The 12,450-nt window shown below is 38.1% G+C and overlaps 1 protein-coding gene across 1 annotated transcript in view; it reads left to right on the forward strand.

The window, feature by feature from the left end:
- LOC120514852 (histone chaperone ASF1A-like) overlaps positions 1-12,450 on the forward strand; it is a 49,511-nt gene that overhangs the window by 16,282 nt on the left and 20,779 nt on the right. Inside the window, exon 2 of the mRNA XM_039735459.1 lies at positions 11,766-11,881. Coding sequence (XP_039591393.1) covers positions 11,766-11,881 — 116 coding nt within the window. The remainder of the gene's footprint in view (positions 1-11,765; positions 11,882-12,450) is intronic.

Below are 12,450 nucleotides of genomic sequence, written 5' to 3' on the forward strand. Positions count from 1 at the left end.
TATATATTGTGGACTATGGCCGGACATTCATCCCGGCCAGTACCCCCAGGCCATCAGAGGGAGCCCTTCCTGCGACATGGAGATGCCCCGAATTCCAGCAGGGCATCATGGACTATGTAGTTTTAGTCCAAAACCCTACTGGATAAAGTCAGGGCCGCCAGTCCTCAGAAAATGAGAACTCCAAATCTCAAAAGCCTCTGCGAGCCTGTCAGAGCACGTGCTAGGAGCGGGCGTGCTCATTGGCTCCCAGCCGGAGGGTAAGGCTAGTGATTTCTTGGGCCTACCTCCGGCTAAATTAAATAACTTTATAGACGTACGGGAACTCGAAAAGCTGATTGAGCCCGTACGAAGTATCTTGCAGGTCCTGACGAGCATTGAGAAGATTGCCGGGGAGCTGGGAGCAGCGGCCGAAGCGCCTTTAAGAAAGGTGAAGTAATACCTGCGGCGGTTGGGTTGGGAGCCTCCCGTATTATTTGATGTGGTGGTACAGGTTAGTGAGTAATACCGGTACCGTATATAATGAAATAGGGATGCAGAATGACACAGGCCCACAATTAATCCATAGCTGGTGCCAAGTAGCTGCGAGCCCTACAAGAGAGGCGGAAACGATGACCGTTTGCCTGGTGGAAGGGTTGCTCGAACCAGAGCAGCTGGATTGTGCTGCCTCCTGGAATGATCCGATCCTGAAGACACCGACTTCGGTCATATTCAAATCAAAGGGGATTCAGACAGTAAAAGGGCTCTCTTTTACTCATAGAGAGACACAAACTGTGGACAAGTCCCAGAATAAAAAGGAGATCCCAACTGAGAAACGGGGGTAAAATAAAAAAGGAGCTGAAAGCTCAAGGGCTGCTGGTGAACCCTCCTCAGCGGGGAAAAGGGCAGAGCCAGAAGTTCCGAGGTGCTTTCAGTCTCGCCAAGGGATACAAACGGGGGGACCGCGGCTGTGCTACATATGCCGCAGGCCGGGCTATAAATGGCGAAGTTGTCCTAGGAGGGCAGAGGATCAAAGAACTTATTTTTATAATGTTCCTCCTAGGTTTTCACGGGAGTGTCACCGAACTGCCAAGGCCCGACCAATGGATCCTCCTGGAGGAAGATGTCCCTTGTGGGGCTGGCAGTTCCGAACCATGGTTCTTCGCCCATGGGGGGTATAACTGTGGACTATGGCCGGACGTTCATCCCGGCCAATACCCACAGGCCATCAGAGGGAGACCTCCCTGCAACATGGAGATGCCCCAAATTCCAGCAGGGCATCATGGACTATGCAGTTTTAGTACACAACCCTGCTGGATAACATTGGGGCCGCCAGGAGATGCTGCAGGGATGCTCAGAGATATGTATTTGCCCTATAACCTGGAAGTACGTCTTAGTCACAGCAACAGGAGAAATGACGTACTTCCGGGATGAAGAAGAGGACTTTTTACCTGACCCGGAAGTGCTGGATAATCACGTGGACTGAGGGCTCAGAAGCACTTCCGGGTCATGAACTATAAAAGACTGTAAGATATCCCAGACGGGTGAGCTGAGCTGGGTGGCAGGGTGGCAACACGTCTGGGAGAGTGGAGGTTTATTGATTATTGGGAATTATATTGTGTATTGATTTATATGAGTATTGTGGCGTGGAGGGGGCTTGTGCACTGTAGTATTGTCCAAATAAATAATAATTGGACTTTTACCTGGTGTCTGGCGTCTGATCTGAGGGTTCAAGGGGACGACAGCGCCCCTATCTGATATATATATACATTGGTTGTGATACATTGGTTTAGATCAGTTTTAAATAGATCAGTTTAAATATATACATCCTTTCAGATACACCAATCCAGATATATACATTGGTTGGGATATATACAGTAAGTGTAGGTTAACATTGTTACAAGTATGTGTTATACAAGAAGCATATGCCTATCGGGTGCGTTTTATTTCACAAGCCATCATGGTTGGTGGTCTTCAATTGCAAAGTACTTTTCTTACATTATTGAAAACACTTGCACAGATCCCCGCATCCTCACCCTTGCTCATCACACCCACTTCTCTTGCTCCCTCTACCCCTCCTATGAAAGATTCTCCTCAAAAGCCGAGTTATTAGAAAGTATTGATCACATCCTCTGTACATCCCTTTTTTCATCCCTTGAAATACTAGTCTGTTATTGCCCAAAAACCGCACTGTGATTTCTGCTTATTCCTTAGCAGAATTTCATTGAAGGACAATTTACATCAGGAAGTCCCGTGTGCTGAAAGGAATGTATCCTTTATGGAGGGAAACACTGGAGTTTCCTAGATTCTTTTGAATGCTGATCAGTGATCAGAGATGCAAAATGATCTGAATATTCCTGCTTCTTTGATGTTAAGTTAAATATGAGGCAAGATAACCTGCATTCTTTATTAAGAATTTTAAAGTGTCTGCGTTTCAATGTTTTTACTCAATTTAAGGAGCTTAACAGATAAGTAAATAATGCAGGTTCTCACATTTTATTTTAATATACAGCATAAATAACAAGTTATCTCTGCTTGTCGCCAAAAGTGCAGGTTGATGTTCGAGTTCCACATCAACATAAGAGAAGGAGGTGCATGCCCTACACCTGCCATAATTAGCCATATGGAGAATGAAAACATACCATGAAAGAGTCTGACACCCACCCTTTCCAAACACAGGAGACTCTGTGAAATAATAATAATGAAAGATTTCTTACTATTTACAAGATGATTTTATCTTTTTGAAAGAAGATAAAGTGCAAAGCATCAGCACAGACAGTTTGGAGAGCCTTCAGTTTGACTTCAAAAAATAGAATGAGCCAGCGGCTTCAGTCATGACACACCATTTTATACCATTATCTCTTTTAGGGCTATTTTTTCCCCTGTTCTCCCAGGGCTGAATATTTTTCCAAAAAACTCAGTTTTCTGAAAAGCACACAAAGCAATAGTTTCCAACATAAATCGACATAAAATGTCTGTTGCTGCGTGCATTTCTCTGTGCGCTACCACAGCAGCGTGGAGGGGTGGGGGCAGCAAGCTGCTGCCGACCTGTTTTGTGAAGATCACACGTTTCTCACATAAATCAACATAAAATGACCTATGCATTTTTTCTGACTGTTGACTGCGATTTTGGCAGCTTTGCTTTGTTTTAATGAAATACTAGGGGGCTTTGCCCCTGCTCGCTTCGCTCGCCAACCCCCGTGTTTGGTTTTCCGAATACACACTTTTATTTCAGAACTTCTGTAAAAACAATATTTGGAATCTTTCAAATCCCAATATGCTGAATCTTTTAAATGAGGTCAGTGAGACATATATTTAATGACTTTGTACCATAATTTAGGATAGGTTTCTCTGTTTGGAATTTCAACACAGACAAAACGATCCATATCATTTTTTTTGCAAAGTACCCAATAAGCGCATGCGAGTTAAACCCCGTTTTTGAAATTCTCTGACTTAAACTTCAAAGCCTTACAATATTTACATACTTCGGACATATCACCTATGTCCATATATTCGATCTCTACTCTCCTTTTTGATATTTCTCCAAGAAATAATTTCTCTTTCTTTACACTAATACAATGTTTACTTTCTTTGTTTTGACACTGTTGTTTTTTTCTGCTTTCATATTATGTATCTTGCTCTGCATGTGTTTCGTGCCTACGTTTTTTTGAGTCTTCTGAATTCCAGTTTTCATTATCTCTAACCTGCTCTGCATGTGTTTGGCCCCCTTGTTTTATAACCTCTTTATGACGTTTTACTTTGTTTTCTACTCTGACTTTTATTTCTTACCTCGTTTTTTCCTGCTTTTTTTTCAGTTACCCCTGGTCTGTGGTGATTTTTTTCCCTTTGCTCGAGTAAGTTCTGTTTGTTTGCGATACTGCAATCTTTACTTTTTTTTTATACTTTATAATTTTCTTAGTTTCATATTCTTTAACTTTCTTTGCATGTGTATCGCACCAAGGGTTTTTTTTGAGCCTTTCGAATTCCACTGCTTTCATAATCTGTAACTTGCTCTTCATGTGTATAGCGCCAACCCCTTTGTTTGGTTAATCGGATATACAATTTTAAAAGCTTTTTTTTCTTCTTTGAAATCATTGCTGTTGTGCGGGACCACAGATTCTCATAGCATATGGTCCATTATTGTGTGCATGCACGTTTTGTGCATTGAATGACCCGAAGGCGAAAAGACTTTGTTTTACACTCTTTGCCTTTTATTTCTGACCTCGATTTGTTCTGCTGTTTTTTCAATTTCACCTGGTTCTGATGATTCATTTCCTTTTGTTTGCGTCAATGCGATCTTTACTATCTTTCTTTTGATACTGTAGCAACTGACGTAATAAAGTGTCACAAAAGTTCTACTTTAACAATCGCTGACCATGTCACCCTACTTTCTACTACTTTCTAGCACCCTCTCCAACACCTCCTCCCACGGGTCTCGCCTCCCCCTTACCGCATAAACCAGCACCCAGCTATCAGTCTTCCGTGCTGTACTGTGCCCTCCCTCGATCGGACCTAACAGTCACTTAAAACAAAAAAAGGCTTCAGCTTGGCTGGGACGCTACAATACTTTCGAATTTTACTGCTTTCATATTCTGTATATACATAGAGAGATACGTTTATGGGTCTCTGACTGTGTTCTTTTTTTCTTTAATATCACAGAGGCACGGTGATGCAGTGGTTAGCACTGCCTGTCACACAGCTCAGGTCACCTTTTTGGCCACAATAATTGGTCCAGAATAGTTGGCAGATGTTTCCCTAGCCCTCAGGGACACTTTGAAGATGATTGCACCTTTATAATCCAGTCAGATCTAGAACAGTTAGTTTGTCGCCATTGACTTCAATGTATTTCGCCAAGATCCGCGATATTCGCAAACACTTCTGTGATTTCTCTGAACTTGAGGCCAAACAAACACTGTGGAGTTCTCACATCATTAGTGTTTAACGTATTTGAACTTTTGTTTTAATCATGTCACATTATGCACATAGAGAATCTTGTTTTTGCAAAGGGGTATGTTTTTAAGTGTTGCATTCGTTTGATGACTGCTTTTAAGCAACTGTGCATGTCATAAACATGTCATGCTCTCCGGATGCACCACAAGAATACAGAGTAAAAATGTTAATAAGGAATATGAAAGAGCACATATATTAAAATTGTACATGCAACACTAAGAATACTTAAGGGAATACTCCACCCCAAAATGATATCTTTTATATGTTAATTACTCTGTTTACTTTGTAGTGGTGACCAAGAAGAATTTTCCATCTCATGGTTTCATGCAAAACGGAGAGAAAGACGTTTGACATAATAGAAGACAATAGTAACTAGTGTTGTACATTACAATGGCAAAGAATGTGAAAATATCCAATGTTTATGATTTAGTGTCCCAAACGTATCAAAATGGGGATGAGTATAATGTGGCGTAACCCACCTTTGGAACCACAAGGCACAGTGGCATTGCTGGCATCCATGTACTTCTATGTGGCAAGTCCTTCTCATGGCACTTCGGTAGTGAAGCAATTTTGGGACTCTTGTGCAGTAGGACACAGGCATCCATTTGACATCCTGAGATAAGTTTGAAGCACTCTGGAAAAGAGACAGGCAATAGCATAAAAGAACCTAGACAATGAAATGCAACAGATTGAGAAACACCTCCCCCATAGCATGCAGCAAGTTCAGGATCACCCCGTCCAAGGGATTCAGCAAAAGTAAAAACTAAAGGCCTAGGCTGAACAGCTAACATAGGCCTTGATGGCTCAATTAGTCTAAGTTCTGGCTAAATTTGAAGAGAACAGGTCCACATCAACAGCCAGCTGGCTGGGAGATGATGGGTTAATTAATGCAGCAGCATAAACGGATGTTGGTCATTTAATAAGACAAGAAAAGGCCAAGACAGGTGGTTGAATTACAGAAGAAACAATAGAGGTAGAAGTAGGGCGCTCTTTTTTTAACAGAAGCACAAATGGGAGCAGGAGGTTCAATAGAAACAGTAGCATAGCTAAAACTGGATGGTTTAAATATAGCAACAAAAAATAAGCTGGAGTCATGGGTTTAATTACAGCAGACTTAGTTTTAGCTATAGTTGGAGACATGGGTTTCATAATGTTAAAGGCCATAGCAGGGACATATAAGTTCATGTTATTTTCAGCAGTAACTTGAATAGACAGTAAATACATGTCCAACTCGTTAAGTTAACCATACTCCTCAAGAGCAGATATTTTCTCCAAGAATTCTGATGCAGTAAAATGTTTAGTCTGGTGAAATGATGAAAATTCTAAAAAAAAAAATTTATCAGTTTGTCTCTCCAAGAGGTTTCTCCAAAAATTGTACTTCAGCCTGAACTGTGCTACTTTTATTTTGACATTGTTTTGTTTTTGAGAAGAATATTAGTGATTTGGGGTCCCAATCATAGCAAAATGGGTATGAGTCCTCCTAAAAGGACCATAAAAGCAAGGCCATAACCTAAGCAGCCTGTCCAAAAAGATTTTCCCCAAATCCAACTAGCCTCAACACTGCTGTCTGCAGGCCAGACCCCAAACAAGGCGAGCTGGCAAAATAACAAGAAATGTTCCAAAATATAGCTAAAATCCCACAAAGAGCAGCGTCAACACCTTGCACAAAAAGGACAACAAAGATTGTTTTATAAATGTGAAAGGTTCTATATAAATAAAATGTATTATTATTTATATTATTAGGGAAAAAAATAGAATAATGCAAGCAAAATGCTCAAAAGAGTACAAACTGGCAAAAAGCACTTGTCAAAATGGCAATTCTACAGCAAACCTTTTCAAATCCACAATCCAAAAGAGAAACTCAGGAACAGAAGTAAAATAATGAAAGACACCAGAAAATCCAACAAAAATAACAATACTTTCACTCATTTATAAATAATATTGCTCTTGATTTGAGCTCACTCAGCTGTAGCCTTCAATAACCAGAGTGAGGCTCACAAGGAGTGATGTCAGGATGGCCCTGCCTCTTGGGGCTCCACCCACAAAGCTCAAAGAACAGAGTCATATTTAAAGACACAGTACAAAAATTTAAACATAATGGAAAATACACGACAGTAGGAAAAATATTAATTCAAAAACAACAGTAAAATACACAAAAATACAGATCCATACATAACACAAGGAAAAAATGTTTTAAAATCACTTTTTTTATTATCAATTACTCATGTCTCATAATACACTTCTCCGTTAACTTGTCATATACTTAAAACTGTGCTAAACACATGCTTTTGTACTGAAATATTGATAAATAGGTATTTTTAGAATTATCAACATGTACATAAATAAAAAATCTAAAGCCTCTTGGGAAGCAATTTTTGAATTTCAGACCCATCTCTCCCCCTCATTCATTAATCAAGAGTCCTTTTTTGAGAATTTTTTTTAACTTTAATAAGATCTTATAGTCAATAGTATTTAAGGGAAAAATAAACAGCATCATTTTTGGAGTAATACCTAAAAATAAAATCTTTGATTTACATGATTGCGTAAGTTTGTATACACTTCAGCTAATATTTTGTAAAAGAACCTTTTGATTTGATCACAGCAGTGTCTTTTCTGAATAGGTCTCTAGATTTTGCCCACTCTTCCTTTTTGTAGAATGCAAGCTTTGATTTCCCATGGCTAACCTTTTATACGCTAGTCCAGTGTATGAAAAATCTGTTGTAATCAAATGAACTATTAGCACATTAGTGTCGGCTGAACTCTGAACTATTACGCCATTAATATGGGATACTATCAGTTAGAATATGCATATCTTAAGTAGACTAATTGCATCATAAATAAGTACTCAACATTCCAACAACAGTAATACCACCTTGTACTTTTCACCAGCATCTCACAAAACAGTCCTGTGATGAGTGGTCTGTGGTGCAGGATGACTTTATGAATAAATAATCACATCCCCATAAAGGTGGCGGAGTCCAGTTGGGTGTGGGTGTGGGTGTGTGCGAGTGCATTTTGATCTGCGGTTAATTGAGGTGCAGGCTGATTGCACAGCACACACACCCATAGGAGGGCAGATCCGTCAGGCACCTTAGTGGGGCCATGGAGAAGGTGGCTTCTCGCTCCTGCACCCAATTACACAACAGTGTTATAAGGAGACTTCATAGGAAAACATGGGGACGAGAGGAAAAGAAACAAAAGAAAGCAGAGGCTAACAGATGGAGAAAGAAGTGCAGGATAGAGAGAACTGGTGAGAGATGAACAGAAGAAGGCAGATGGGAATGTTAGCCCTGGTAGAGGAGCATGTAGTCGGCGCTAGAGGGGGCTGAGAGTTGCTTCTGTTGAACATTAGAGGAGGAGCAGCACAATTAGTCCAGTGGACTCCCCTGCAAGGTTGATGAGGGCAGCAGGAGTCAAGAGAGTGGATGCTCGGTGACACCCTGTGGATCACCATGGGATGGGCAGTGGGGACATGAGCAGATCAGAAGTTGTCTGCGCCTGTTGGTTGACGTCTCTCCATGCCGCAAGGTCCAAAAAGGATAAGCCAGATAGACGTCTATTTTAAAGGGAAGCACTGGGGACTGAGATTTTTAAAGAGAAGAGTCCTGCCATGTTTTAACCTTGTTTTATGGATATTTATTTACTGGATTTTAACCTCCCTGTTTGCACTGAGATTTTTGTATCAATTACTTATTTATGGGATTTATCATTTGATATACTGCACTTTTTGAACACTGCCTGTTTTTGGATTTTAACAAAAGCACAATTCACTTTACACCTAACCCTTGGCTAGATGTATGTGTCCTCACCTGTTAGGCTCATCTCTTCATGTGGACTGAGATTATTGGATGCCATTAAATTATCATCTGACCACAGACAAGTACTGCAGCTCTAATTAGTTAAGAACACAGAAAGCAGAAGCATGTCATTTTAAAGTTAAAAGTGTTCCACTAGAATACAGTATGAACAGTATCAGTAATCTGTGTCAGCTTCTGCCATCCAGTTATTCACTCAATAACATCTGAGTTGGGCACCTATTAAAAGTTTTCTGTAAAAGCCCTTGCCCTCTTTCTTGTACCTGTCAGAGGTTTGCCAATGGATACACTTTGCTTCTCTTTGCTACTCAAGTATATACCCCATCCGGCCTTTGAAGCTCCATCTAAGAGTTGCTCCAGTACTTTCTTGTAATACAGTAATAGACACAGTGATTTATATTATCAGAACTTCTTTCTAAAGGTTATTTTCAGGGACTTTCTACAATTTTGATTTTTAGGCTTTAAAATGAGTCCTAAAGATTACTAACAGGGTCCCACTTTGGATGAGTCCATGGATAATCTGTAGAGATGAGGCCCAGGCTCTGACTGAGCTGTGGTCTTTGATGCATGTCATTATGAAAGCTGAAATTGCCCTTTAACTTAAGTTTTCTTTCCAGAAGGCATCAGATTTTCACACAAACGTCTTGATATTTTACTTAATGAAAGAGAGTTTGACAATAGTTGCTACATGTTTGGCAATAGCTGCTATGTTCTTTGCATGAGGACATGTGCTGCCATTGAATCAAACATATATTTCAGAATTATGGCCAAAAAGTATATCTTGGTCCCATAAGACAATCTCACATTTTCCCACCTGGTTTTAGGAGACCAAGTATGTTTTCTTGTAAAATATATATACCAGCTTAAGTGTTTTTTTTTTTTTTATAGTGATGGCTTATATCTAACCAACCTATCCCAGAGCTAGTAGTACACAAAATGATTACCCATGAAGAAATTTTCATTAACATACTGTATAAGTGATCAATATGCACCTGCATGGAGTGAAAGAAAATATAAAATTGCCATGATATGCAGGGAGTGGAAAGTTACTGCCATAAATGTATTTGGCCTTTTATTACCCTCTCTGATGAGATTACTCCTTAACCTAGTCATCAGCCTTTGTGAGATGTCCTGATCTTTACAATGCTCATGTAGCACCATATTTCCCATATGTCCTAATAATGACTTTCAATGATGGTATGTAATGCATCTGAACTACTTAATTATTACCCTCTGGATCTGTACCTCTCATCATAAAGATCCAGAACATCTTTTGTTCAGTTTTTGTGGACCATTGTTTTTGTCTGCACTATGTAATCTAGAAGCCTTTAGGGAAATGACTCAAGAACAGCTTTATTCAAGAATTGGTGTTTTCTTGCCTTTTTTCCAAGTGCTGCTGAGATAGTCTCTGACCTACTTTGACCCTGAAATCGAGTAAGAGGATTTGAAAATTTAATGGCCTGCTGATTTTATTTTGGGCAGATGAGAAACAGGGAAAGGCAGAATTGTCATTCTATATATTTTGGAATGTGATTGGTTAAATGTAAACATTGGTTGAAACTCCATTATAAAGGGGTCTTCTCACGTATGCAATTCTATATCTTTTTAAGTATTTTTAAGTTTTCCTTTTAAAATTTAAATTTTGTCACTGAAATATGGTTATTTATAATATCAAAGATGAAAAATGTTTGACATGATTTGTTTCAAGTATGGTTTTTGCATCAGCATTGTAAAAATGTTGGTTTACAAAGTAGAAATGTGCATTGAGATTCTCTTTTATAATCCCTTAAAATGAAATAAAGTACACCCTAAAATAAATGTATCTTTAAACAAAAAGCATTCTATATGGCTGAGTGAACATTTGATGTCTACATCTAAAGTATGTTTATTTATACATTAATTTGATCTTAAAATCTGATCTATATTGAAGTTCAAATATTTAATCAGAATCTAAACTAAATAGACCCAAAGAATATTTATAGCTAATGATCTGGTCTTTTTTGTTTGGTAGATGTCATGTTCATGAGTCTTCTATAAAGCGGACTCAGATGGTGTGCTTAGGAGGATACAAAGAAGGAATCCACTGCACTCCAAAAGTACATTATAATCTTAATTTGGCAGTAGATCTCTTGGATTATCCAGTATGCTAATGAAGCAAATTTGTGTGACTTCATGAAAAATGAATATACAATTTTTGCTATTGTTTGGCAAAATTGAGAAAATACTTAAAAAATTAAAATTAACCAAACTTTAAACCTTGTTGGTGAGAGTTTAATTACTTTATGTTGATTGAAAGATTTAAGACTAAAATGGCATATGGTCAGTGAAAGACAATTTTATGTATGGGTAAATAGTATAGGAGAATAGATGGGTATTAACCTAAGAGCTACATCTTAACACATTGTAGATAGTGCTGCTCATCAAAAATCAGTAACACAAAGTAAACATAAACTGAATGGCTCAAGCAGATTTTTTGTTTCTTTTGGAATTTCAAAATCTTGACCTTGAATAAATTAAAATATTATGGAATGGCAGTAGTGTGTAGTTCATGCAACGTAGCCCTCAATTATCAACACATAAAGTTGTATGAAGAGAAATAGACCAAAATAAATTTAAGCTAATGAGTGATATTTATTAAATGGCAGAAAATGTTTTGCATTTAATAATTTTGAAGCAGGTGGCAGAATTTATTAAATCAATATCTAGAGGTCTGCTTTTTTTCAAAAAGATCATCATTGTTGCCTCAATATAAGCCTGACAGATATGTTTTGTGTGTTAGATGTTTATTGAAAATTTTGAGGACTTTGTTAAAAATCATATTGTGTCATATAATGTCACACTAATACATGGATACAGATGATTTTAAAAATGTTGATACATTTATATATAAAATGTATAATTTATGATGTACAATGTGTGTTAGCATAGATTGTACAGGTTCCTGATGGTTTGATCTAATTTAAATTATATAAAAGTCTTACAGATTTAAATAATTCCTTACTAATTTTAATGTTTTGTTTGCAGATCTGGAATGGAAAATTATATATGTAGGTTCTGCAGAAAGTGAAGAATACGATCAAGTTTTAGACTCTGTTCTAGTTGGTCCTGTTCCTGCAGGAAGACACATGTTTGTCTTTCAGGTAACAAAAATACAATTGCGCATACAAAACAGAACAACATCATTTAGGCTAGCTTTTATGATAATGGGTTCTGGAGTTTTGTACAAGAACCGCAGTTACGTTCTTTAGATTGACAGGTGGAAGATAGATAGTGCAACCTTTACTCAGCAGTTAAGGTCAAGTCTTATTCATCACTCAAAAGATATATGATGTACACCACATGAAGTAGTGCTTATTTTTTTATATGCACATGAGGTAGTTATAAAGACACTATTCATAGTTTTCTTTGTTTTGCCTTGTTTGTCTGATCCAATAGTTTTTTTTATCCTTTTACACTGATTTTTATACTTCTTTACCTGAATGAGAAACTACTCCATAGCTTATACTTTTGCAGACTTGCTGGCAGTGGTTGTAAATTTAAAGTTTTTTGGCCAACCTGCTCTTATTGTTGCTTTTTTGACATTGCCTATAGTATTATCTACTTTAGTTCATTAATTATGAAATTGTTGGTAGAACTGAATCTTTCACTATTTTTCTCATTTACCAAAATACATTTATGATTTTCTTAATAAGCTTTGCTTTTCCTTATG

This window comes from Polypterus senegalus, chromosome 14, assembly GCF_016835505.1.
Source record: "Polypterus senegalus isolate Bchr_013 chromosome 14, ASM1683550v1, whole genome shotgun sequence".
Taxonomy (NCBI): domain Eukaryota; kingdom Metazoa; phylum Chordata; class Cladistia; order Polypteriformes; family Polypteridae; genus Polypterus; species Polypterus senegalus.